This window comes from Ursus maritimus, unplaced genomic scaffold, assembly GCF_017311325.1.
Source record: "Ursus maritimus isolate PB19 unplaced genomic scaffold, ASM1731132v1 scaffold_24, whole genome shotgun sequence".
NCBI lineage: Eukaryota > Metazoa > Chordata > Mammalia > Carnivora > Ursidae > Ursus > Ursus maritimus.
The window spans coordinates 32,871,368-32,896,862 of NW_024424897.1; the positions used below are offsets into that span (position 1 = coordinate 32,871,368).

Below are 25,495 nucleotides of genomic sequence, written 5' to 3' on the forward strand. Positions count from 1 at the left end.
AGGCAGTTTCCACAAGACTTGGTTGGATGGGGGATGACTGCCTTTGAAAGTAGACATTTTCCCTGTGTGTTTGTATGAGATTTGCTTTGTTCTGTGTACCTACAACTAACTTAGTTTATGCATAAACATTCTCAGTTATCAGCATGAAGGCTACAACCTTATTTATCATCACTGTTAAGTCTTCAGACTCATTTTCAGTTGGGATTTAGAATTCTATAGAAGTCATACTATTTATTTTAAAATGTCTTTAGTAGAGATAATGAGATTTGAGTAGAGGTAATTGCTTCAGCTGTAGAGATAGATTGTTGGCGTAGTTTCAGCTATCTCTTCAAAGGTTGCTGCTCTATCAGTGTGACTTCTGTAGTTGGTTATTAGTCTCCTGATAGAGCCATTTTATTTTGAAGTTACAGGTCTTGTTACAGAGATAGTCTAGCTAGATAATTTATCCTGAACTTTGCTTTCTTAATGATTCATAATTCTTAATTTTGTTTTTAGCTGGGAAAACTCTTCAGATATTTAACATTGAAATGAAAAGTAAAATGAAGGCCCATACCATGACTGATGATGTCACCTTCTGGAAGTGGATCTCTTTGAATACGGTTGCTCTTGTTACGGATAATGCAGTTTATCATTGGAGTATGGAAGGAGAGTCCCAGCCAGTAAAAATGTTTGATCGCCATTCTAGCCTTGCAGGGTGCCAGATTATCAATTATCGTACAGATGCAAAGCAAAAGTGGTTACTTCTGACTGGCATATCTGCACAGGTAACAATTTTCTAGGTGTTTAATAAAAGGTATAGAGAATTAATGTGAGCAGAATGTAGTATATTTTGAAATTACATCTTCTGTATTTAGTCCTGGTGAATCAGACTTATTTTGAAAGCCTTTTTTTTGTTTCTTTTTTAAGAAATAAAGCTTGCTAGCTTAATGGCTTTATACTGACATACATTTTCAGAATACTCTTACCAAGTGATTCTTTTTTTTTCAAGATACTGTAAAGAAATGGTTGTTTTTGAGGCACATATTAAATATTCATATTAATCTTTAATAAGATAATGTTGGAGCCAAATTTTAAATTAAGAGGTATCAAATCTACATTGAGAGACTAAATTTACAAAGAATTATAAATCCTGCCAAAGGTGATATAAAGCATTTTAATTATTTTATTGGTTGATGACTCTTGGGAGCCATAGATTAATTGGGTCCCCAAACTTTGTTCTCTTTGCTCCTTTGTAGCAAAATCGTGTGGTGGGAGCTATGCAGTTATATTCTGTAGATAGGAAAGTGTCTCAGCCCATTGAAGGACATGCAGCTAGCTTTGCGCAGTTTAAAATGGAAGGAAATGCAGAAGAATCAACGTTGTTTTGTTTTGCAGTACGGGGTCAAGCCGGAGGGAAGGTAAGTTTTGGCTTTGGAAATTGTTTTTTTGTAAGAACTTGTCTTTGTCTCTCTACTAATTTAATTAGTCCTCTAATTTCAAAATAGTTTTCTCCCTTCATTGTTAATTTGTTTTTAATATTCAGATTTGTGGTAACTTTGTTTAAATTCTGCTTCTAGTGATGCTTATCTAAAATAAATAATGTTTCCTAATGATACTTGTCTAAAATGAATAATGTTCTTTAACAACTTTTTTATACAGCTGTTTATAGTGACACTGTATTTTGCTTACCTTTACCAAAGGCCTTAATTTGATGTTTTTCAACTTTACTGTGTATGAGAATGTTTAGGGTTGCTACAGTGTACATTTGTTTGCCTTATATCTAGAGAGTCTGACTCAGTAAGTGGAACCCATAATCTATATTTTAAATGCCCTAGGTGACTGGATGTGGACCAAAAGTTGAGTAATATCTTCTTAAGTCAGCTTCTCAGCCCTGGATGTACATTGGAATCACCTGGACAAATTGAAGTACTTTATATGTTGGGGTTCTTAGTTACAGTAGAAACAAGGCCTGGTTGATTAGAATATAAAAAGTTTAGTGAAAAGATAACGGATAGTTTACAATTAGCTAGGAAGGTTAGGGACCAAGCTTTGGGGAAGAATGAGGAAGAGTAAAAGGAGAATGGGCAGCGCCATATTCTCAGTCAAAAGCCCTGACATAGAAGTCTGCGGACTTAGCTGCTATCGTGACTGACTGCTCTGCTGTTTGCCACAGTTAGTACTGCTGACCTGGAAACTCCGTTAGCTGCTGTTGTAACTGCCTGAGTAGAATCTCTGAAGTCTTCCATAAGTAGTTAGAAAAAAAGTTAAGATAGAGATTGTTTGAAATCCATAGCTTCTTAGAGAGGGAGCATATGCATGGAAAGTTAAAATTCTGCATAAAATTTCAGAATAAGAATCCCTGAAATGAGGGATGATCCAGTCAGCCTCTTAATATGACAAAGATAGAAAACAGTGGTATTTAGTCTGCGGCCATACCACCCTGAATGTGCCCAATTTCCTCTGATCTCAGAAGCTAACCAGGGTCGGGCCTGGTAGTACTGGGATAGAAAACATTGGTATTTTGGTCTGAATTGATAGACTTTCACAAAAAGACACGTAAGTTTTAGAAGTCAGATATTATCCTTAAGACCTAAAGCTGAGATATTTTTTGAAAAGACCTACTGGGATAAAACTTTAATGTCATTTTTCTAGTATCTGAAAACCTGTTAAGTGTTCTTGAGTCTATTTGATATGTTGTGCTATATATTTTGTACTCTGCCGTGGCTTTTGGAAGGCAGCTGTGTTCTCTGCAGCAGTCTGCAATGGCTTTTGAAAGAAAACCATTCTTGTCAGTATGGGTAGTTATCCTAATTAAGGATGAGACCCGGGGCGCCTGGGTGGCTCAGTCGTTAAGCATCTGCCTTCGGCTCAGGGCATGATCCCAGGGTCCTGGAATCGAGCCCCATATCGGGCTCCTCCGCTGGGAGCCTGCTTCTTCCTCTCCCACTCCCCCTGCTTGTGTTCTCTCTCGCGCGGGCTGTCTCTCTCTGTCAAATAAATAAATAAAATCTTAAAAAAAAAAAAAAAAAAAGATGAGACCCTACAATTTTCATATGGTATATATCTTGAAAACCATATTGTTTTTTATTTGAGTCCATTCCTGATATGACTAAGCTAAATATAAAATGCTCTTTTATTTTGATTTTTTTACTTTTCTTGCCTGGTTGATGTGCAGCATCAGATATTTTAAACCAAAATGTTCTCATCCATGGGGTATATGTGATTAGAGAAACAGCTTAGGTGTATACGTTCCATCTGTGTTAGAGTAGATGTATAGGCAGAGAAGAATTTAACAACATAAGTTAGGATTCTGTTTGGAAATAGTAAATTATAATTGAAAGCCATGAGAAAGTACCTTCCTGGGTCATATATTACCATTATGTGCCCTTAGTTTATGGTAGATTGAGGTATGATCCCTCCAGCTATTCAATTAGCTTTTTAAAAGTTTTAATCTCAAAAGAATACATAGGAAGCTACAAAGACAATACAAAGAGCCCTGTGTACTTTACCTTGTTTTTGGTTACATCTTACATGGCTATAGTACCATAGAAAAACTGGAAATTGACATTGGTACAATTGTATCATTCTGTCATTTAAAAGGAATAGATTCATTATATACTATCCTTTCACCACAGATTTTCCCCCTCTATTTCTTTATTGTCACACCCACTTGCACCCCCACCTTCCACAATGTCTCTAACTCCTAATTTACTCTGCATTTGTATAATATTGTCACTTCAAGAATGCTATGTAAGTAGAACTGTATAGCATGTGACCCTTTGAAATTGGCATTTTTTTCCCCCCACTGGGCGTAGTGTTCATGAGAATTTTTTTTTTAAATTACTGAGGAGTATCCCATGGTATAGTTGTACTATAGTTTAATATTCACTTATTTTAGAACATTTGGGTTGTGTCCAGTCTGGGGCTACAAATGAAGCTGCCGTGATCAACTGCTAAATGAACGAGATTTATATCAATTTTATTTTCTTTTGAACAGTTACATATCATTGAAGTTGGCACACCACCTACAGGAAACCAGCCCTTTCCAAAGAAGGCAGTGGATGTTTTCTTCCCTCCAGAAGCACAAAATGACTTTCCTGTTGCAATGCAGGTATTTTAAGCAAAACAAATGGACTTTTAAAATCTCTTCTCATAACAAAATTAATCCCAAAACTGCTACTCATAGTCGATATAATTTAGTAGTGCTTAGAAAAATACCCTTTATTCGATAGTAAAGTTTATTAGTGAAACTTTGTAAAGAAATATTCTTAATTTTCATGTATTGCATAAGCTGGGTTATCCTAAGTTGAAAATTATGTTTTCTCTTCTATACATTTTATTCATGCTCTTTGTTTACTGTAAGAGCTTGGGATAGTGAATGGCTGTAAAAATGAGGAAACCATATATATTAATTTTTTGTATAAGCCTCTTGTCAAAGTTCTAGAATTTAGTATCTCTAAAATGGAATTGAATTAAGTTTTCCCTTTGTAGATTCATGATTTTACTGAATTGTTGATTTTCTTTATATAGATCAGTGAAAAGCATGATGTAGTGTTCTTGATTACTAAGTATGGCTATATCCACCTCTATGATCTTGAGACGGGTACCTGTATCTACATGAATAGAATCAGTGGAGAAACAATCTTTGTTACTGCACCTCATGAAGCCACAGCTGGAATAATTGGAGTAAACAGAAAGGGACAAGTAAGGAAATCTTGAAACAAATTAAACAGTGACCCGTTAACTTGACTTTTTCTTCCCAAAAAGCAAATGTTTTGGATGTCAGAAGTAATATATACATAAAAATACAGAAGCGTATTTGATAAAAAGTCTCTCTTTGATCCTGACTCAAAGCAAGAAACTGTTTGACATATAGCCACTTAGGATTGTGTTTATCTGTCTTCATTGTCAAAAGAAATGACTCTTGGGTGGCTCTGTCTTTTAAGTGTCTGGCTCATGATTTCAGCTCAGGTCCATCTCATGGGTTGTGGGGTCCAGGGATCGAGTAGGGTTCTGCACTCAGCAGGGAGTCTGCCTGAAGAGTCTGTTCCTCTGCCTTTTCCCACCTCTCAAATAAATAAATAAATCTTAAAAAAAAAAAGGAAAGAAATGACTTTCCATGCAAAGAAACAATTAGGGTCACATTTGACAGGTGGTTTGTTTTTTTTAATAGGGGTTTTTCTCTTCTGTGGTTGTTAAAGACAATCAACTACTGGGGAAAGAATTCTTTCTACTTCTCTTTTTCTCCTAACTCTTTAATTATTACTAAATATTTAATGTTGGAAAGTGATATATTACAGTAGCTATTGCGGGGTACCTGGAAAGTTATCCAATTAGATAGGGAAAATATTAGCTATTGTGAAATTGTCAGAAGTGATCCTTTTTCTGTTTTCTTAGTATTTTAGTTGATCAAAATTATTCCACCAGGAGGTATCTTATTTTCTAAAAAATGGTTCAAAGTTTAAAGCAGTACTGTTACTGATCTTGCCTTTTGCTAGTTTTTCTTCAAATTAGTGTTTTCCCCTGAAAGTAAGCAAAGGACGTAGATAGGTTCCCCCCTCCTTTGTTCTGTTAATTTCTGGGAAATGATATATATGTAAAGAGGCAAATATTATAGAGAAAGGGAAGTCTTTCCCTATCTATCAATTCCCTGTCTCATCTCCATACTTGGTTAGGTGCTTATGCTTTATGCCCCTAGAATTTAGGTAGCCCTCCTCATTTACATCTATCACATTGAATTACAATTGCTTGTTTAACTGCTTCAGTCACTATTCTTTATTAGAAAAGGGGCTTTTCTTTTTATAAAAATTACATTTCTATACCAGCCAGTGTCTTGGCACTAAAACAACTTTAAAAATTCAGTAGCTTTCATTTATTCAGTTGTATGGGTCTCTCTTGGAAAAATCAGGAACGAATTGGCCTTTGGGTGAACTAGGTTAGTGATAATTTTATTATGAGGTTATTAAGCTAAAGACTTCCTTATTTCTGCTACTGTGCTGATATTTTTAAGGTAATAAAGTAGCTGGGAAAATTTCACCATATATGTTTGCCATTCATAACTCTGATTATGAGAATTTTTTGATCATTCTCCTTCCGAACAAATTTTCTGTGCCAGTTGCTTTGAGTAGGAAGATGGGTGTTTATAGTGACCTTAAGCCTCAAGGCATTTCCTCTTGTTTTTGATCACAGTCAATTGCAGCTGGACATATGCCCTGAAGTAATGAGTTTTTGGTTTCTATTGGTTTAAAAATCAAAAGCAATAAAGAGAACATTATTGCCAATATCTAGCTTAAATTCTGAACTTGGTAGAACTGAGTGAGTACTTCAGAGGTAGAGGAACCTTCTCTGTCCCTTGTAGATATTCAGTACTGGTTGCTAGAAATCTGCTAGAACAGTCTAAAATAGGATAAAGGTGAGTCTGGATTTGGTGTTTGGGGAGGACGAAGGTGTAGCAATCGTTAGGAAGCTTCAGACAGTGTAATTGAAACCGGATTTGTTCATCTTCCTTATTTTTCCTGGGAACTGAGCACTAAATTAAGGGGCGAGTCTGGAATGCAAATGACTGTAAAGAACAAGTAATTACTTCCTTTAATGTCTTGATTTGTAGTAGAATGACGTGAGGCAGATACAGGATAGCCTAAGCTTTGGGGTAGGGGGGCTCTGACCTGTAGAAGTCAAAGCATTTGGAAGTTAAAATGTCTTCATTTTTCTCAAAATAGAACAGGCAGGGTACACGGTTTCCTATCTCTTTGATTATTTAGTTCTCAGATTGTGTTTTCATTCTTGTTCGTACTGGGACAGAAATTTTCCATTTTCATTTACTTAACAAATATCAAGCATTTATTGCAGGCAAAACACTGTCTCGTGCTAATAATACAACTCAGGAAAGATATGTCCCTGTCCTTACGTGGAATAGTGACTGAGAAACAGATGAGAAATTATAGTATGAGGAGTGCTGTTGGAATAATGTAAGTAGATTGTAAGCTGAGGTGTATAACCAGCTGTGGTGTTGGGGAGAGGAATGGATATGTAGATAGTGAAGTGAAGGCTCCCTTTCTCATGTCAGCTGATAGTAGTTTAGATTTTAGGCAAGTAGGGCAGCATTCTGTGATAGTGATTTTTTTTTAGGAGGACTAAGGGTGAGTAACTGTTCTCCAAATAGAACCAGTTAGGAAGTGCTCTTTGCCGATGCTACATTTATTAAGCACCTACTGCATACGTTGCACTATATTAGGTGTATGAGGATTCAGTGATCTCTCCCCTCATTGAGTAAATCTGGCCTCTAGGAGTGTAAATGTAATTAAAATAACTGAAAATCCTTGTTAAAAATATCTTAGAGTTAAAAGGAATATACCTTAAACTTCTTCCAAATGAGCCTTAGATTTCATTTAGATTGCAGAGCTTTTTCATAGTCCTGTAGGTGGTTCACACTACCTCCCAAGAGTCGATAAACCTATATGGAGAGCTGCCTTTCAGAGCTCAGCTTAAATGGGAGCCTTAATCTTTGATATTAACCTTGTTAAGAATGAGTGGGTGATAGCAAACCAATTAGTTTGGACAGTATGAAGATAGTATGAAATAGGTGGTTATTTATATTATTATATTTATATTATAAATATGGCCATATTTTAAGAATCCCCAACCAAATGGGTTAGCAGCCCTTAGTCTTCTTTCTCCTGGGCTTGCTTTTTTTGAGAGCATGCACGTGCATGTGTGTACAGGAGCAGGGGAGGGGCGGGGCGGGGGGGAGAGAGAGAGACTCTCAAACAGGCTCCATGCTTCAGCACGGAGTCCGACACAGGGCTTGATCCCATGACTCTGAGATCGTGACCTAAGCTGAAATTAAGAAACACTTAACTGACTGAGCCACCCAGGTGCCCCTAAATTTTTTTTTTATGGCAACAAAAATGCAGTTGTCACAATTTCATTAGCTTTATAACTCAGTTGTAAACAGTTTTAAACAAATTTGGTATCATTGATATCCAAATGAATACATTGGAGCTATTCATTAATCTTTAAATTGCAGGTTCTGTCAGTATGTGTGGAAGAAGAAAACATAATTCCTTATATTACCAATGTCCTACAAAATCCTGATTTGGCTCTGAGAATGGCTGTACGTAACAACTTAGCTGGTGCTGAAGAACTCTTTGCCCGGAAATTTAACGCTCTTTTTGCCCAGGGAAATTACTCAGAGGCAGCAAAGGTAGCTGCTAATGCACCAAAGGTAAATAGTTATGGAAATGAAGTTGCCATGATTGGATTAATGTTAATATGTTCTATTTCTAATAATGTTAGAAGTGGAACCAGCTTTCCCCAGAGAAACTAACCTTTTTAGTTTGCATTTTCCTGTAGTATAAGTTACTTGTCAGTGCCTCTAGACTTGGTTAGCTTTTTAAAACTTGGTGTCAGAAGATTATGTAGATCTAGTAAGCCATGATTTACATAGATGTATTAATGTTCAGTTACTTAGTTACAACACTGGTTACCCTCATGAATGATAGTTACTGATTTTATTTCTAAACTTGAAAGCTAAATAGATTCTGTTTAGTTTATGGAAGAAGATTTGTCTGAAATTTAGCTGAATTTATTCTCATCACTTTAGTATTATGTTGGACTGAATTAACACCCTACACCCTGATCAGTATTATGAAGTTTGCACTTAATGTGAACCTGGGACAATAGCTAGCTATAACTACTTTATGATTATGCTGTTCTCTTGCACATTGGCATTGTAATTGGATTGGTGTATTTCTGATTCTGAATAATCTCATAACCTTGAACCAGACGTGTGACATACATTGATTGAATCTTTGCTATTTAGTGTATGGAAGATTTGGAATTTGTTACATTGGTAAATGAAATCATGCTTTTAAGATTGACCCAAGAGATCCTTGGAGTTATTAGTGTGATGTTGGATCACCTTTAAAAGGAGTCTTTCACATTTCTCTTTCTTAAAGGGAATCCTTCGTACCCCAGACACTATCCGTCGGTTCCAGAGTGTCCCAGCCCAGCCAGGTCAAACTTCTCCTCTACTTCAGTACTTTGGAATCCTTTTGGACCAGGGTCAGCTAAACAAATATGAATCCTTAGAACTGTGTAGACCTGTACTTCAGCAAGGGCGGAAACAGCTTTTGGAGAAATGGTTAAAAGAAGATAAGGTACATTAACTTATGCTAACATACTTTTGCTTTGATTGTATTTAAATACCATGGTAGCAAGTTAGAAACATCTAGGCTGCACCAGAATGTCCATTATTTACTGCTTGTAGGAATAGAATAAGGACGGACATTGTATGAGATGGATTAGCTTACTACCTTTTGAAAATGTATTTATTTTTTATGGCATGTCGAGATAGGGTATCTTTGTTCAGTTTTTTAAATGGAATCCAGGATTATTGCTGGGTGTTTAAAACTACTAACCTGGAGGCAAATTGCTATCCTTTTGCTTTAGGAAAAGTTTGGTGTGAGATGCTTATTATTTCAGTATATATTCATATTTGTCAACATATGTAACACTCATTTGGACATAGAATATATTCTTGTATCTCACATCCCACACTTGATATGCAGAGTAGTTTCAACCATACAAATACTACATCTTTTAGAAATTCCCAAGTATTATCAGAATTGTTGTATTTGCTACTATTAACAAGTGTTTGGATGTGCAAGGGAAACATAAAATGTTGCATCATTGATATGGTACAAGACATCAGGGCTGTCTAATTAGCAGTGATAGAGATTCCCAAAGTGATTTCACAGAATGTTAATTGGCATTACATGGAAAAATACTTAACTAGTTTCTTGAAATTTATTTAAATGTGAACCTTTAAAATCTGTTCTTAACCAGCTTTCTTTACTGTAGTGTTTCCCTATGCTTTTTATGTTTGCCCAGCAATTTCTTTTTACACAGAGCAGCTAATAGTACTGTGTTTCTTAGAGCACATTGTGGAAAGTGTTGCTTATTTGTAAGGCAACTAACAAATTTAAACAGTTCCTTGGTGGCATTTTTCCTTTCATACCACCATAAAAGCCTTTTTCAACAAAGTGATAATATTGAATTACCCTATCTTAAGCCACTGTCAAGAACTGAGGTGGTACTGTTTAAAATATTCTGAGTAGTGAATAACTTTTAATATTATTGTACCTTTCAGTTTTAGTGTATATTGATAATATTTTTACATTACTAATTCTAAGTCCTTGTTTCTTGACCCAGCTTCTGGCAATCTTATAGGATACTGGAGAATAGTGCTTCAGAGTTGGGATGCTTGGACAGGAGTCTCTGCTGAAGAATAGTTACTAGCCACACTAGCGAGTATTTGAGGTCCGTCCTAATTGTTTAAGTTAAGGGAGGATGGGAACAGCCAAAGTAACTGAGTTGACCTATATAGCTCTGTGAAAGCTTTTTGGGTATCATTACCTTTTTTATGAATGGTCATATGGAATTTATTTATGGTAAAAGGGACACTGGTCAACTCTATACTAGTTAGCATGTTCAGTTAAGAGGTATAGACTCTGGTAGAACTTTTTACTTCTCAGTGATAAATGCTATTTTCTGACATAACCATTAAAAGTAGAAAATCAACTCTAGTATGTAAATCAAAACTCTTAGAAAGCTGTTTTCCAGGTTGGGCAGCTGACTAACTCAGGTTGAATAGTACAGAGGAGGGTATCTGCTTATATACCACCTAAAAATTCTGAAGTTTTTATCTCTGACCTTGTAAAATTAGTATGTTCTGCTTTGTGACCTTAGATCTTAAAGTCAAAATTATAATGGAGCTTAGATCCTTCAGACATAACAGATTATACCTTAATTTTAAGAAGGGTCCTTAGGGTAAGCCTCATCTGGCTCCTTAAATATTAAATTTTTTTTGACAATATTATATTAAAAATTGGATTCTTTTTGAAAAATTGGGGCCATGTGGATCTGATGATCTGAATATTCATAATAGAAGTAACAGGATTCTGCTTTTTAAGCACCTACTTTCCTAACAAAGTAGTTGGTTATATCTATAAGTATGAAGTCTTTTGGGCTTTTTATCCTTAAGTAGGATGTGTGGAGAATTCTGAGACAATGCTGTGAATACAAGATCAGGAGTCTTTACTAACCACAACCCTTGCATATTTATAATATATTCTGGGACAATTGAGTAAGTGCCTGTCATATTAGTTATTATTTATAGTGGAAGTAATATCAACTGCTCATTTGTAAAATAGCTCATGGGTTACTAAACAATCTCTTTTTCCCTTGGACAGCTGGAATGTTCAGAAGAACTGGGTGACCTTGTGAAATCTGTGGACCCTACATTGGCACTTAGTGTGTACCTGCGGGCTAATGTCCCAAATAAAGTCATTCAGTGCTTTGCAGAAACAGGTCAAGTCCAGAAGATTGTTTTATATGCTAAAAAAGTGAGTTCAGTGAAACAGATTCTCAATATAAACTCATTAAAACATTGAGAAATTAGCCTATAGGAATGGTCAGTGACTTTAATAGTGAATTTCTTTAAATTTTGAATTACTTGAGAAAGTGTAAAAACCCTATTTTAGCTCTCACATACAGAATTACACTTACTCAGAAATGACATGCTGGGGTGCCTGGCTGACTCATTTGGTAGACATGAGATTCTTAATCTTGGGGTCAGGTTTGAGCCCCAGGTTGGGTGGAGAGATTTCTTTAAAAAAATTGTTTAAAAAAAAATAAAAGGGAGACGCTCTTGCTTGACTCCTCAGAATTTAAGATGTCAGGGGTCTGTTTAACCTGATAGAACAAACTTTGAAATGGTCATTCATTGAAAATAAGTAAGTCTGTTATAAAAATTTATAGCTTTCCATTCGAATGTGTTATCACTAAGGTGTCTATTTGCCTAATATAAACCAAAGTCAAATGGAGCATGTTAAGTTAAAACTGAATTTGTACTTGCAGTAATTCTATATTAGCAAAATTCTGTTGTAGAAAAAGCCTTTAAATGATATAAAAATGAAACTTTGCAGCAGAGTTGGAAATTTTTGTTTATTTGTAGGTTGGATATACTCCAGACTGGATATTTCTGCTGAGAAATGTCATGCGTATCAGTCCAGATCAGGGACAGCAGTTTGCCCAAATGTTAGTTCAGGATGAAGAACCTCTTGCTGATATCACACAGGTAAAGGCATTAAAATGTATTCTGTAGAAGTTGATTGAAAAAGTGAATGGGGGGTGGATCTGGGTTTAAAGAGCTTTGAAGAAGAATGGGTTAACCTTTCAATTTGTAGAAATTAGAGCTGTGTCTGTCTACGTGCTTAAACCTTAAGTATCTTATTAAAAAAAGAAAGCAAGTTGCAGAAGAATGGATAAGAAGATACAGATACCACCTGTATACAGTTTTAAAACATGTAAAACATACCATCTTGTTCAGAGATGTATATATATATTAAATATATGAAAAATATATGGGAATAATAAGACAAAAAGGATGGTTGCTGCCATTGGGTAAGCAAAGAGATACATATAGGAAGTGGGGCTCAGACTCCTTCAAATTTTGTATATTTTAAATAGTTCATCAACATTTTAAAACTATTGTTTTGATTGTATTCTGCTATTATATATAGTATATAATTTTTTTTTCTTTTTTTTTACCAGAACTAAAAATAACTGCAGAGGACAAAAAATTATTCTTAAATTATGAAGTTATATTGTACAAATGATATTTGCATCTGGGATTTAGTCTGGCAGTTTTTTTATATGTAAAAGTGATACTTAATTTCATTTACAAATTGTCACAGTATCAAAAAGCAAGTTTTAAACATCTTAAAACAGTTTTCCTTAAATCCTTTTTTTCCAGATTGTAGATGTCTTTATGGAATACAATCTAATTCAACAGTGTACAGCATTCTTGCTTGATGCCCTGAAGAATAATCGCCCATCTGAAGGTCCTTTACAGACACGGTTGCTTGAGATGAACCTTATGCATGCGCCTCAAGTATGTTTTATCTGATTTTTAGTCATGTTTCCATTGTTCTAGTAGTTATTGAGAGCTTTTTAGATGAAGCTATTTGAAGTTACTGTGATGCCTTTACTTTCTCCTTTATTTATTCACTGTTGAATCTTTGTAATTGGATATAGGATTATCGATATAAATGGGATATAAAATAAATCTGTCCTATTTGTGGTTTTATAGGTTGCAGATGCTATTCTAGGGAATCAGATGTTCACACATTATGACCGGGCTCATATCGCTCAGCTGTGTGAAAAGGCTGGTCTGCTGCAGCGTGCATTAGAACACTTCACTGATTTATATGACATAAAGCGTGCAGTTGTTCACACCCATCTTCTTAACCCTGAGGTATTGTATATTGTAGTCTCTTACCTACCAGATGGTGATATGTTTGATTGGTATACTGAAAATGTGTTTGTAGTACTGAGTAATAGTAATTTCATTCCACCATTAGGTTCAATATTATTTCATTTATATATTTGTTTATCTATTTTGTCCTCCAGTGGTTAGTGAATTACTTTGGGTCCTTATCAGTAGAAGACTCCCTAGAATGCCTCAGGGCCATGCTGTCTGCCAATATTCGTCAGAATCTGCAGATCTGTGTTCAAGTGGCTTCGAAGTATCATGAACAACTGTCAACTCAATCTCTGATTGAACTTTTTGAATCTTTCAAGAGTTTTGAAGGTAATTAAGAGTTTGCGTTGTTTTTAATTAGGAGAGCCAAGAGGGGTATTATGATCTTGTACTGTTGGAAATTCTGTCTTTCTTACAAGCTAAATTTTATGGGACAATTTGAGTTTTATTTAATAAATGTAAATTCTTTTATGTTGGGTTGTAGAGATGTGCAGTGAATGAGACTGTCAGTTTGGATATTTTATAGATGAATTAAAGGCAGAATTTTAAGACACTAATGTATGTAGTAGCTTTGTCATAATTGTATAAAATGAAAATACTATAATGACCAGGTATAATAAGATTTCACACTTCTGTTATCTGACTCTTAAAATGGCAGTGTTTCTAGCCAAGGCAAGGACATTTTGTAACTACCACTATCCACTAGGTTTTCTCAATCTTAGTGCTATAGATAATTTGGGCTGGATAATTTGTTTTGGGGGCGGGTTGTCATGTGCATGCAGAATACTTAGCAGCATCCCTGGCTTCTACTCCTACATGCCAGTAGCAGCTAAAACAGTTGTGATCAACAAAGGTGTCTCCAAGACATTGCCAAGTGTCTGTCTCCTGGAAAGAAAATCACCCCACGTGAGAATCACTGCTATACTGAGTACCAATATAATCACTGTTGGATGACGCTCAGGTTTATTAGCTAAAATTCTGGTCCCCAGTCATCTTTTTTTCCTTTTTTTTGGTCCTGTTGCTCTAGACAGAATAAGATTTCTACTAGTTTACCTACTTTTCTCAGTTTCTGTATATTAACTACGCACGAAATTGATTCCGTTCATTCAAGTACAGTAGCCACTAGTGACATGTAGCTATGTAAATTTAAAGTAATTAAAATTGAACACAATTCAAATTCTTCAGTCACAGTAGCCACATTTCAGGTGCTTAATAGCTGCGTATGGTTTATGGCTACCATATTGGACAGTGCAGATATAGAACATTTTTATCACAGAAAAGTCTGTTGGACAGCATTAAATTCTTTTCATACCACTTGTATTTTTCCTATTAACTGCATATAGGAAAAACCTGCTCTGAGCGTTTAAAATTTCTCAGATGGAACATGGTGTGATTAGCTTTGGTATTAGGTAGCTGCCTCCTAACTGCTTCTCAACTACTAGAAAACATTGAATTGTCTGTTCTATAGGGATTAAAGTGAATATTCATTTATTGAACTGATTACTGGATTAATTAGTATTCTTATTGAGCTTTTTGAGCAACCAGTTTTTATTTGGGGCTATTCGATATAACAGTCATTTTTAAATTGAGGTAGAGTTGACGTGATGTTTCTTTAATTGCTTAAATATTTTTCAATTCTGTCATTCTCAAAGGTGCACCTATGCTTAATTTCAATTATTTGTCTTTTCAAGGTCTCTTTTATTTTCTGGGATCCATTGTTAACTTTAGTCAGGACCCAGATGTGCACTTTAAGTATATTCAGGCAGCTTGCAAGACTGGGCAGATCAAAGAAGTAGAAAGAATCTGCAGAGAAAGCAACTGCTATGATCCTGAGCGAGTCAAGAATTTTCTCAAGGTAAGTGGTTTTGAGTAATGCACTTTTTGGCTGGATTGAAGATCAGCAGTTTTGCACGGTTTCATCAGAGTTTTTGAATATTTGTTTTCCCTGGGGCACCTGGGTGGCTCAGATGGTTAAGTGTCTGCCTTCGGCTCAGGTCATGATCTCCACGTCCTGGGATCGAGCCCCATGTTGGGCCCCCTGCTCAGTGGAGAGTCTGCTTCTCCCTTTTTCTCTGCCTCCCCCCTCTTCATGCGCGCTCTCTCTCTCTCTGTCTCAGATGAATAAATTTTAAAAAATACCCTTTTCCCTAAAAGGGAGATTCTTAGCATTCTCAAATATGTGCTGCATTATTTCTTCCAAATTTAATACTCTGTGGTTTCCTTTGAAATAAGGAAGGGAATTGGTAAGTAATACTTAAGAACAAACATCTCTTTAAAAAAAGAAAAAGCACTATGTAGAAAGAATTTCCTTTCTTTCACTTGAATTTTGGAAGAAAAATTTTGAAAAGTGGTTGGAGATTCTCAATGTTACTTTAGAATTTCAGGTATGCTCCTAGTAAAGATTAAGATCAGTTTGCTCTCAGTGTCCTTTTCAGGAGCCTCTATCATATACAAAGGTGTTATCTAAAGGACGTAGGTTTCTCTCTCATTGAATTAGCTTTTCTCTAGAAACTAAATATTAATCATGTGTAATTCTTTAAACTGAGGGTAAGATCTAACAAAACCCCTCAGCTTTGTGACACTAGTTAATAGAGAAGTAAGAACTGCCTGTGTTGTAGTGAAGAGTAATGGTTTAAAGATTTTTAGCTCATCAGAACGTACCTAAGGGCAGTTAAATTTGTTTAATGTTTACTTAACTTTAGCTTTATTCTCATATCTACCAGTTATACTATGAAGAAAATAAAGCTTTAAAATTGGCAGTTGTCAATAAAAATCAGATAAACTATAGAACACATAGATTATCCCTGAAAAATATATGTATTTATATTTTGCATTTAAATTATATATATGATTCCAGAGAGTGCATATGAAGTTCTTTAAGTATTTTTGTCTTTTGGAAGAATTTTACGTTGAAATGAAAGCCAAAATAATTATTTTGTAATTCAGTAGAAAAAATAGGCTTTTCCAGCTCCTATACTGTATCTAAAATAACATAGATTATCTAAATCTATAGTTCCTTTTTTTTTTTTTTTTTCAAGATTTTGTTTATTTGTCAGAGAATAAGCACGAGCAGGAGGAGGGGAAGAGAGAGAAGCAGGCTCCCTGCTGAGCAAGGAGCCTGATGCCAGACTCAATCCTAGGACCCTGGGATCATGACCTGAGCCAAAGGCAGACACTTAACTGACTGAGCCACCCAGGCGTCCCTAAATCTAGTTTATTAGCTGTTTGCTCTTTTGAAGAATTACTACTGGACTCTAGATTGAACAGCTAGACTCTTAGAGGTTTTAATGTAATGAGGTGGTTAAAGTATAGAAGTTGCCTTATATTTTAGATTAAGAGAGAAACTTTCCGCCATAGTATGGATAGCTTTATATAATGTCTTGGCCGTCGTGAGTATTCTGAGTAGCCTGGCTAGTACGATGTGTTCAAACTCAAGTCTTTCTGGTGTCAAAAAGCCCTCCAGATGAGAAAGATTTGATGCTCTATGCTTGACTAGAGTACCCATGACAACAATTCAGTTCCTCCTTTGAGTATCGGTATTGTTTCCCTTTTTTTAAAAATATTACCAGATTTTTACACTGATTCCTTTTTCCTTGTTATTAAGCTCTCGACTGTTAGGTTCAGTTGTCATTTCTTTAGAATTGGGTTTGTTTTTTTGAGTCATTTATATGTAAAATGGGACTAAATTAACTATTTTCACTTAATTATGATCTTGAGCTTCACAAAAAGTCCTCTGAATTTTAGCCTGGTGTAACCTTAAGTTGCTTAGCCCCTGAGATCTAATGAGAAGAGGACTCCGCTTCCACACATCACACTGTGAATTAGGGGCAAGTCTGATAGAGTAGGGAAATGGATGTGGATTTTGGGCTTTTAAACTAGTTAGACTTGGTTCAAATTCTGTTTCTGTCATTAGCTATTGTTTGTTCATTCGGTATTTGTCTAGCTGTTACCTCAGGCAAATTGACTAATGTGCCTTAGCCTCCATTTCTCCAGCCAGAAGCTGTGTTGATCTAGTCAAGTACCTTGTGTGCCATAGGTGTTCAGGTGATAACCATTGTTAATAAACTGTGTTGGTGGGCCTTGGAAATAAGGTAGAGTCAGCCAACATGTGATCTTTGTCTGTCAGGCAAGTTTTCTCTTTAGTTTTAAGTTATTCCTGACTTTATGAAGGAATTTTAATTCAAGCTTAAGTTAATCTTCAGCCTGAGATGGGAGCTCAGTAATAAGGTGCTACTATTATATTCAACCTTTCACCCCAGTAGTAAGAAGTAGTAAGTACTAGGCCCTTTACTCACTTTCCTTATTGATCTGTAGAATGTAGCTATAATGCTACATCTCATCATCACTGTCATTAAACTTCATTTTGGAGATACTAGCTGTATGATAATTGACTGGTGTTACATGTGAACTGTAAGAAAAATACTCTGATCTTTTAACATTCAAGTACCAGTTACATGTTAGCCACCAGGAATACAGAGATTGGTAGATTATGACTTCTCCTTTAAAGTAGCCTATGAGCAGGATGAAATGGTGTCATTAGCATCATTTGGCTCATGCATTCACCCTGTGGAACTAAAGCATGGAACTGTTCTTTAGACCCATGATCTGCTTTCTACTACCTTTGATCTTATTTCTTTTATCATTTTTCTTTTCTGGTTGTACTTAAGCCACACTGGCCTGCTTGTTATTCCTGAACTCCCTGAACCCTTTCCTGCCCCAGGACATTTGCTTGTGCCCCTTTCTACTTTTTTCTCAAATCTTCATGACTAGAATTCCTTACCTTTGTTCACATTTCTGATGAAATGTGAGAAAGGATGTCTCAGATTACCCTGTTTAGAATAAAACCCATCCCTGTACCTTCTTCACCTCCCCCATGTCTGCTTTATTTTTCTTTAAAACACTTAACATTACAAGACATTGCCTTTTCCCACTAGAACATAAGTTCCTTGAGAGAATGCTGAATGCTTTACTTTGTTCCCTGCTATGTCTACAGTGCATAAGAACAGTATTCAGTATATAGATACTCAGTAAATATTAGTTAAGTGAATAACTTAATGTTTAAGAAAATCTCTGAACCTGTTTATATAATTTCAGTTTTGTTCTTAAAATGTTTAACCATAGTAGCTAGAGGGTTAACCTTTTTAGTAAATAATTTAAAATATTAGTAGCATTACTCCCATGTGTGAAATCATGTGCAGATTTAGCAGTCAAGAAAATACACTAGCTTTTATCTACTTTTCACTCTTAAATTTTCTTGGGAAATACAGTATAGTTGTCTTTACCAGCAGAAATCTTAAACACCCATGCATGAGAATAGAACACCTAGGTAATCTTACATTACTTCCAAGTGTATTTTCTAAGTGCTAGAATAAGTATATAATATTTTATGTGTATATTAAAGAGGATAAAGAAGATTAGTGTGTTGATCCGCTAACTTTCTGATGTTCATTTAGTAGGAAAAACTTGGCCAACTGAAATCTTTTGGATAGGCAGATCCAACATTTTTTCTAGAAATGATTGTAGCTGTTAGTGCAGAGTTTCCATGGTGCTAAGTAATACATGCTTTAGACTTAATGGGAAAAATCTGCAGCTGAACTTCCACTTCAGATTTACAGCCAGTTCAATTTTTTTATTCGGAATTTCTCCTGACTCCCAGATTTAGTTTGGTGTTCTCTGAACATTTCATAGGCTGATCTTCAAATTATTTATAATTGGATGAGTGATATGCACTAAACTTAGGAACCATTTTATTTTAACATTGCAAATAATGTTCTCAGTGGCTGTCATTGGGGGAAGTCCTGTCCTGCTTAGTTGTACTTCCTTAGTAGACTGACATAGAGGAATCATTTATTGAGGAATGTTTCACTGTGTATAAATGAATTCCTGATGGAAACTGTTGTTTTTTGTGCTGTACCTTATATCTGTGGAATGTAACAGGACATGTATCAGGTAAATGCCCAGTATAGGTCTTACCTATCTGTCTGTAACATTTGTGTCAATCTATAAGTAGGATTATAGCTTGGTATTTGTAATGGTAAAAGTGATTGGTAATTTAAAGATGTCTTTTCCTTATGTGCTTTTTTTTTTTTAAACCATCATGCTGCTCCCTGTAGGCTTCATTGTAATTGTGTTAGAGGCTGGCCACATAGATTGGAATTTTGGGAGGGGTAAAAAAAAATCATTAGTTTGAAACGACTATGAGCCATTTATGCCGTAATTTTTGTAATGTGACTGTAGTTCTTAAGTCAACTCCAAACTCACTTGCAATGTTATTATTAATGAAAGTCCTACAGTGATGAATTTATATCCTAAATGCCACTGGTGGCTTTTTTTGGTAAAGGGTATATGTGGAAAGGACTTGGTGTTTTGCTATGAATCTAAGTCTAGCTTAGTAAAAATATAGTGAAACTGGGATGGGCACACACCAGCTACTGAGGCATTTCTTTGAGAGAAGAGCCAAGTTTATGTGAGCCTCCCCCACCAGTGTAGAACAGATTCTCATATTTAACATAGATTTGATAACCTTACAGAAGGGGAAAATTAAGGCTTCTTTTTGTTCTTTTTTCAGGAAGCAAAGCTAACAGATCAGTTACCACTTATCATTGTATGTGATCGATTTGACTTTGTCCATGATTTGGTGCTCTATTTATATAGAAATAATCTTCAAAAGTATATAGAGATATATGTACAAAAGGTAAGTAATGCTTAAAAATACCTTACTGTAACTTTTACTTCTCACACTCTGGAAATCTTCATTCCTTTTGAAACTGTACAAAATGGGAGTGGTCTGCTATAATGCCTGTCAGCTCCCCCCCCCCCAGAATCCTTATTTAGATTAGAATTTTACCTTCATGTTAAGCATAAAACAGAACAGACTCCTGTGGTTGAAAAAGTTGAGTGACCTACATACTAGTTACTTGATAACCCAACCCCTGAGGTATTCATGTAGAGGCGATAGACTTTAGAGCAGTTTTAAAACCATCTTAAACATAGATATTTGAAGCCTTACCTTCTAATTTGAGAAATAGAAAAGCATTTTTTCTGTAATGGTGGCCTTTTAATTAGTCTTCCATAAACATTCTGTGACTGTAGCTTCTTTGAACAGACCTACTTAGTTTAGAGCAATGCTGAGGTAAGTAATTAACCAACCCAGACTTCCTCCTAACATTTTCTGTCTACTTTTAAATTTAGACTCTTGGTTTATTACTGAATTTTTAAATTGAGCTTAAAAGAGGGAAATGAGTTTAATTTTTTTAAAACTCTTTTTTGCTTTGCTTATTAATAACATAATGGCATTTTTTTTTAACCGTAGGTGAATCCAAGTCGACTTCCTGTGGTTATTGGAGGATTGCTTGATGTTGATTGCTCTGAAGATGTCATTAAAAACTTGATTCTTGTTGTAAGAGGTCAATTCTCTACTGATGAGCTTGTTGCTGAGGTTGAAAAAAGAAACAGGTGCAGTACCATTTTAACCTGCCTAAATGGGATAAATTAGTAGTCTCTGTTAGCATGCTAATGGATTAAAAATACAGACTGTCATTTACCTAAAAGCTATTCAATAAAACATGGATTATAATTCCCTGGAGACATCTAATTTAGAAGTGATCAGCTAGCTGTCGTGCTAAAAAAAAATCCGTTTTCTAAAACATTACAGTTTTGTCATAGACGTTATTTACGTGTTTATAATTACAGCTGTGTGGTTTGACTGTTTAATGTAAGCTATGTAAAAAACCTCTTTTTAGTTAGGTATGACACCGTTTTAGTAACTAATTCTTCTCTGATTAATTTATGTCAAGTATAATGAGAGAAAAGAATTCCCTGTATAACTCTGGGTTAAACTGATTTTTAATTTTAATGTGATAATACGAATTCTGAGTTTCCAGTAGAGGACAGTATAGTATAAGTGCTTCTGATATTTATTATACCATGAAGTCTTTTTTAGCTGGGACATTTTAATGAACTAGTGCTTAGAAAGTGTTGATGTAGTAAATGAGGTTGGTGGATTGGTCTAACAGTGGGAAGTTACTCTGGCTATGAAAAGATAACAAGAAAACCTATGGGGTTTAATTTTAACCTGAGTTGGTATAGGTATCCTAGAAATGGTATTCGTAGAATTTGTATTTGAATATTTCAAACAAAAATTTTGTATTCAAGGACAATGGAGATATAGAATATAGTACTGATTTTAAAAGCTTGAGCCTAGTTTGAACTGATTATAGGTCGTAACAATTTAACATTTAGAAAGAGGTTTCAGTTGAGTCTTAAAATCTAATACCTGAAAATGATCTTGTTTGTTTTTATATTCCAAACAAATAGCCAGATAGTTACAGTTAGACAATTTGGTCTTCAATGATAAATTATATTGTGATAAACTAGAGCTGAGTCACTAGTCTAGATGTGCCTTAGCTAATGTTTATTTTTTCAGTTGCCATGGCACATCTGCCTGGGTTGAACTTGTTCATAGGATCATGATTTTTTTGCCTTAATACAAATTTGTGTCTTTACCCTAATGGGAGTGTTTTCCTAATAACTACATGAATTTGGTAGCCAGAATATGGCCTGTTTTTCCTTTGGGTGCTTTTTTTTAAATTTTTTTAAAGTTTGTTTATTTAAGTAATCTTCTCACCCAACGTGGAGCTTGAACTTAATTCTGGGATCAAGAGTTGCATGTTCCGCCAAGTGAGCCAGCCAGGCGCCCCCTCTAGGTTTTAATACTTAAACCGTGGTCAAAAGAGTGTTGGGTCGTCAGGACCATTGAAACATAAGCTGTAGCTTAGTGAAACCATGATCCTATGACTGCTAGAATTATTAAACCCAGAGCTTCTAAAGTCACCAGATTTTGTTCACATTGTGTATTTAGGGTACTGCCCCCTTTGGCTGTAGGTAATGTCTGTAAATTGTGTTAAAATTGTAAGGAACCTTAGGTAATCTAGCCTATTTTCTCCATATGACATTCCCATCTGACTTCCAAACAATTTATCTGAAGTCTGGATATTTTGTACATTTCTGTATCCTATCTAAATAATGTAGCAGATAGGACTGGGAGATTCTAAAGAGAGTCTTCTATACCTTTTGTGTAATCTTGAGCAAAACATTTAACCATCTCTGAATCTTAATTTCCCAATTTGTAATAGAATTATTGAGAATTCAAAATTATGTATGGGAAAGCATATTATATACTATAAGGTACTTCTGTAGTTAGCATTGTCAAGAGATGTGTTTTTTTAATAATATATCGTGTGGTTTTGTATTGTTGTTTTGTGTGTGTGTACGTGGTTTTTTTTGTTTTGTTTTGTTTTAATACTAGATTGAAACTGCTTCTGCCTTGGCTAGAGGCCAGAATTCATGAGGGCTGTGAGGAGCCTGCTACTCACAACGCATTAGCCAAAATCTACATAGACAGTAATAACAACCCAGAGAGATTTCTTCGTGAAAATCCTTATTATGACAGTCGCGTTGTTGGAAAGTATTGTGAGAAGAGAGATCCACATCTGGCCTGTGTTGCTTATGAACGTGGCCAGTGTGATCTGGAACTTATTAATGTGAGTACTGCTAGCTAAATGTGTACAGAGAGAAGGCTGCATTTTTGAAAACCTGTTGTATAATGTTAGATTAGTGAATTTTGAGTTTCACAGTGGCTTTAGGTAATACAGAGCATTCCTTATAGATGTGTGCTTTTTAAAAAAATTTTATTTGATGATAATTGTGAATTTAAAGTGGCCAAAATAATAAATTAAGTCTGTATTCACCTATTAACATTTTAAGCCCAGTAGTTTTATCATTTGTGTTCTCATACACTGTCGCGTACATAAATACACATATACACACATATATATGTATATGTGTACATATGAGAATAAGTTGTGTACCTCTTCAGAGTGTATTTCCTAAGACTAAAGATATTCTGTTTTCATAACCACACTGTAGATACCAACTTCAGTCATCTTAACACTGACAGAATAATTTTAAAATCTGTCTTATTCTAGTTTTGTCATTATCCCGATAATGTCCTTTACAGCATTTTTTCCCTTTTAGTCCGGGATTACATGATGAATTTTAATAAAAACTTGATTGTGGCCTATTCAAGTTGATATGTAAAAGTGATAAATTTTTTAAAAAATAAAACAATAAACGGTATATATCATAGGAAATAACTTTTAAAACTAAAGTTAGTCTATAAAAAATCTTTACTTTTACCTTGAAACTAACCTTTAATATCTTATTTAGGTTTGCAATGAGAATTCCCTCTTTAAAAGTCTTTCCCGGTATTTGGTACGCCGAAAGGATCCAGAATTATGGGGTAGTGTGCTGCTGGAAAGCAATCCTTACAGGAGACCCCTAATTGACCAGGTAAAATTGGCAAATGTGTTTAAGGCTCATCTTTTTACCTATGAATAAAACCTTTCCTGTCATCATACCCATATGTACTCAAATGGATCATATTTAACTACGAGAGAAGGCAGTAAAAAAACAGAAGAAAATAAAATTATACTAATATACATATATATTGCACACAAATCATAAATTGAAACATTTTTTAAAATCTTAAAAATTGAAGGTTGTTATATTGGTTCTTAAATTCTCCTGGTAGAAGTACAAATATGGAAGAGAATAAATTGAAGGTTATTTATTTTTCGTTCCTCTCCTAGGAAGCAGTTCTAAGGAAAAATCCCATTTTAGATACAAAGCTTCAGGGGAAAAAATACTTTATTGAAGCACCTGGGAGCCATTCAATTAGCCAAAAATAGAGGAATTACTGGGTCGGTATTGCCACATCTATGTGGTTGAATTCATATTTAGCCATTAAAGTGATAATGAGGAGTGGTTATTACGGATAATACTTTTAATCAGGGAAAAAGAGAGAAATGATATAATTAGGGTGGTTTTGCTAGAGAATGGAAGTACACATGATGTGGATATATGTAGATTTGTGTAGAAAAACCTTCCTGTGGTGAACTTAAAGGTATTTTTCCTCCTTCATTCTTCAGTATTTCAAGTTTTCTACTGAGATGCCAGCTTATTCTTATTAGATAATGTCTTCATAAACACCTTGATTTTCAGTACTTAAATCCCTGTGTATCTATATCTATGTATATCTATCTCTATACTCTGTAGGTTGTGCAGACAGCTTTGTCTGAGACTCAGGACCCTGAAGAAGTGTCAGTAACTGTCAAGGCTTTCATGACTGCAGACCTTCCTAATGAACTCATTGAACTGCTGGAAAAAATTGTCCTTGATAACTCTGTATTCAGTGAACACAGGTATGCTATAAGAAGGGTCCACTGGCTATTTATATTCAGTCTTAAATTACAGCCTGTCAGTTTTGAAAAGGAACAAAGAGATGAGAGGATGTTGTTTGAATTCTGATCTTCTGATACCCTCCTCCTCTCACCCTGCCTCTGAGACAAAAAACTCTTCATAGTCACAGTGTTTGTTCTTTATGACTAATAAGCTTTTGAAATAATGAATTTTTTTTCTTAAAAGGAATCTGCAAAACCTTCTCATCCTCACTGCAATCAAGGCTGACCGTACACGTGTTATGGAGTATATTAACCGCCTGGATAATTACGATGCCCCAGATATTGCCAATATCGCCATCTGCAATGAGTTGTTTGAAGAAGCATTTGCCATTTTCCGGAAATTTGATGTCAATACTTCAGCAGTTCAGGTAGATCTTCAGATTGCCTAAGTTGATTTAATGGATGCATTGTACTGTTAGGCCCAGCATAATTGATTGCTTTGGCAATAGAAGAGCAATAAAATCCTAACTGTTTAAATGTAATTGCTATGTGGCAGGATTCATTCTACTATAACCCAAATTCAAAAATTGGTTGCCTAGGTCTTGATTGAGCATATTGGAAATTTGGATCGGGCGTATGAATTTGCTGAACGCTGCAATGAACCTGCAGTCTGGAGTCAGCTTGCAAAAGCCCAGTTGCAGAAAGGAATGGTGAAAGAAGCCATTGATTCTTATATCAAAGCAGATGATCCTTCATCCTACATGGAAGTTGTTCAGGCTGCCAACACTAGTGGTATGACTTCTTACTTTTATGTGTTTGTGACCTCAGAAAATGGGCCTAAGCTATGATTAAGCTAAGTGTTGAGATACTGGTCTATTCTGAATTTATGTAGGAGTGAGATACTGCATGGTTACTTGTGAAGACATTTAGCACTCCATCTTAGTCCGCATAC

At 35.3% G+C, this 25,495-nt stretch overlaps 1 protein-coding gene across 2 annotated transcripts in view; it reads left to right on the top strand.

The window, feature by feature from the left end:
* The window catches only part of CLTC (clathrin heavy chain), a 59,697-nt gene that overhangs the window by 21,920 nt on the left and 12,282 nt on the right, over positions 1-25,495 (top strand). For both annotated transcript variants that reach the window (XM_008695477.2, XM_008695478.2), the window contains exons 3-21: positions 496-764; positions 1,236-1,397; positions 3,977-4,090; positions 4,510-4,683; positions 8,006-8,203; positions 8,937-9,137; positions 11,232-11,384; positions 11,996-12,118; positions 12,797-12,934; positions 13,133-13,297; positions 13,453-13,633; positions 14,995-15,158; positions 19,872-19,997; positions 20,616-20,758; positions 22,611-22,845; positions 23,531-23,653; positions 24,419-24,564; positions 24,788-24,971; positions 25,143-25,335. In XM_008695477.2, coding sequence (XP_008693699.1) covers positions 496-764; positions 1,236-1,397; positions 3,977-4,090; positions 4,510-4,683; positions 8,006-8,203; positions 8,937-9,137; positions 11,232-11,384; positions 11,996-12,118; positions 12,797-12,934; positions 13,133-13,297; positions 13,453-13,633; positions 14,995-15,158; positions 19,872-19,997; positions 20,616-20,758; positions 22,611-22,845; positions 23,531-23,653; positions 24,419-24,564; positions 24,788-24,971; positions 25,143-25,335 — 3,192 coding nt within the window. The remainder of the gene's footprint in view (positions 1-495; positions 765-1,235; positions 1,398-3,976; positions 4,091-4,509; positions 4,684-8,005; positions 8,204-8,936; positions 9,138-11,231; positions 11,385-11,995; positions 12,119-12,796; positions 12,935-13,132; positions 13,298-13,452; positions 13,634-14,994; positions 15,159-19,871; positions 19,998-20,615; positions 20,759-22,610; positions 22,846-23,530; positions 23,654-24,418; positions 24,565-24,787; positions 24,972-25,142; positions 25,336-25,495) is intronic.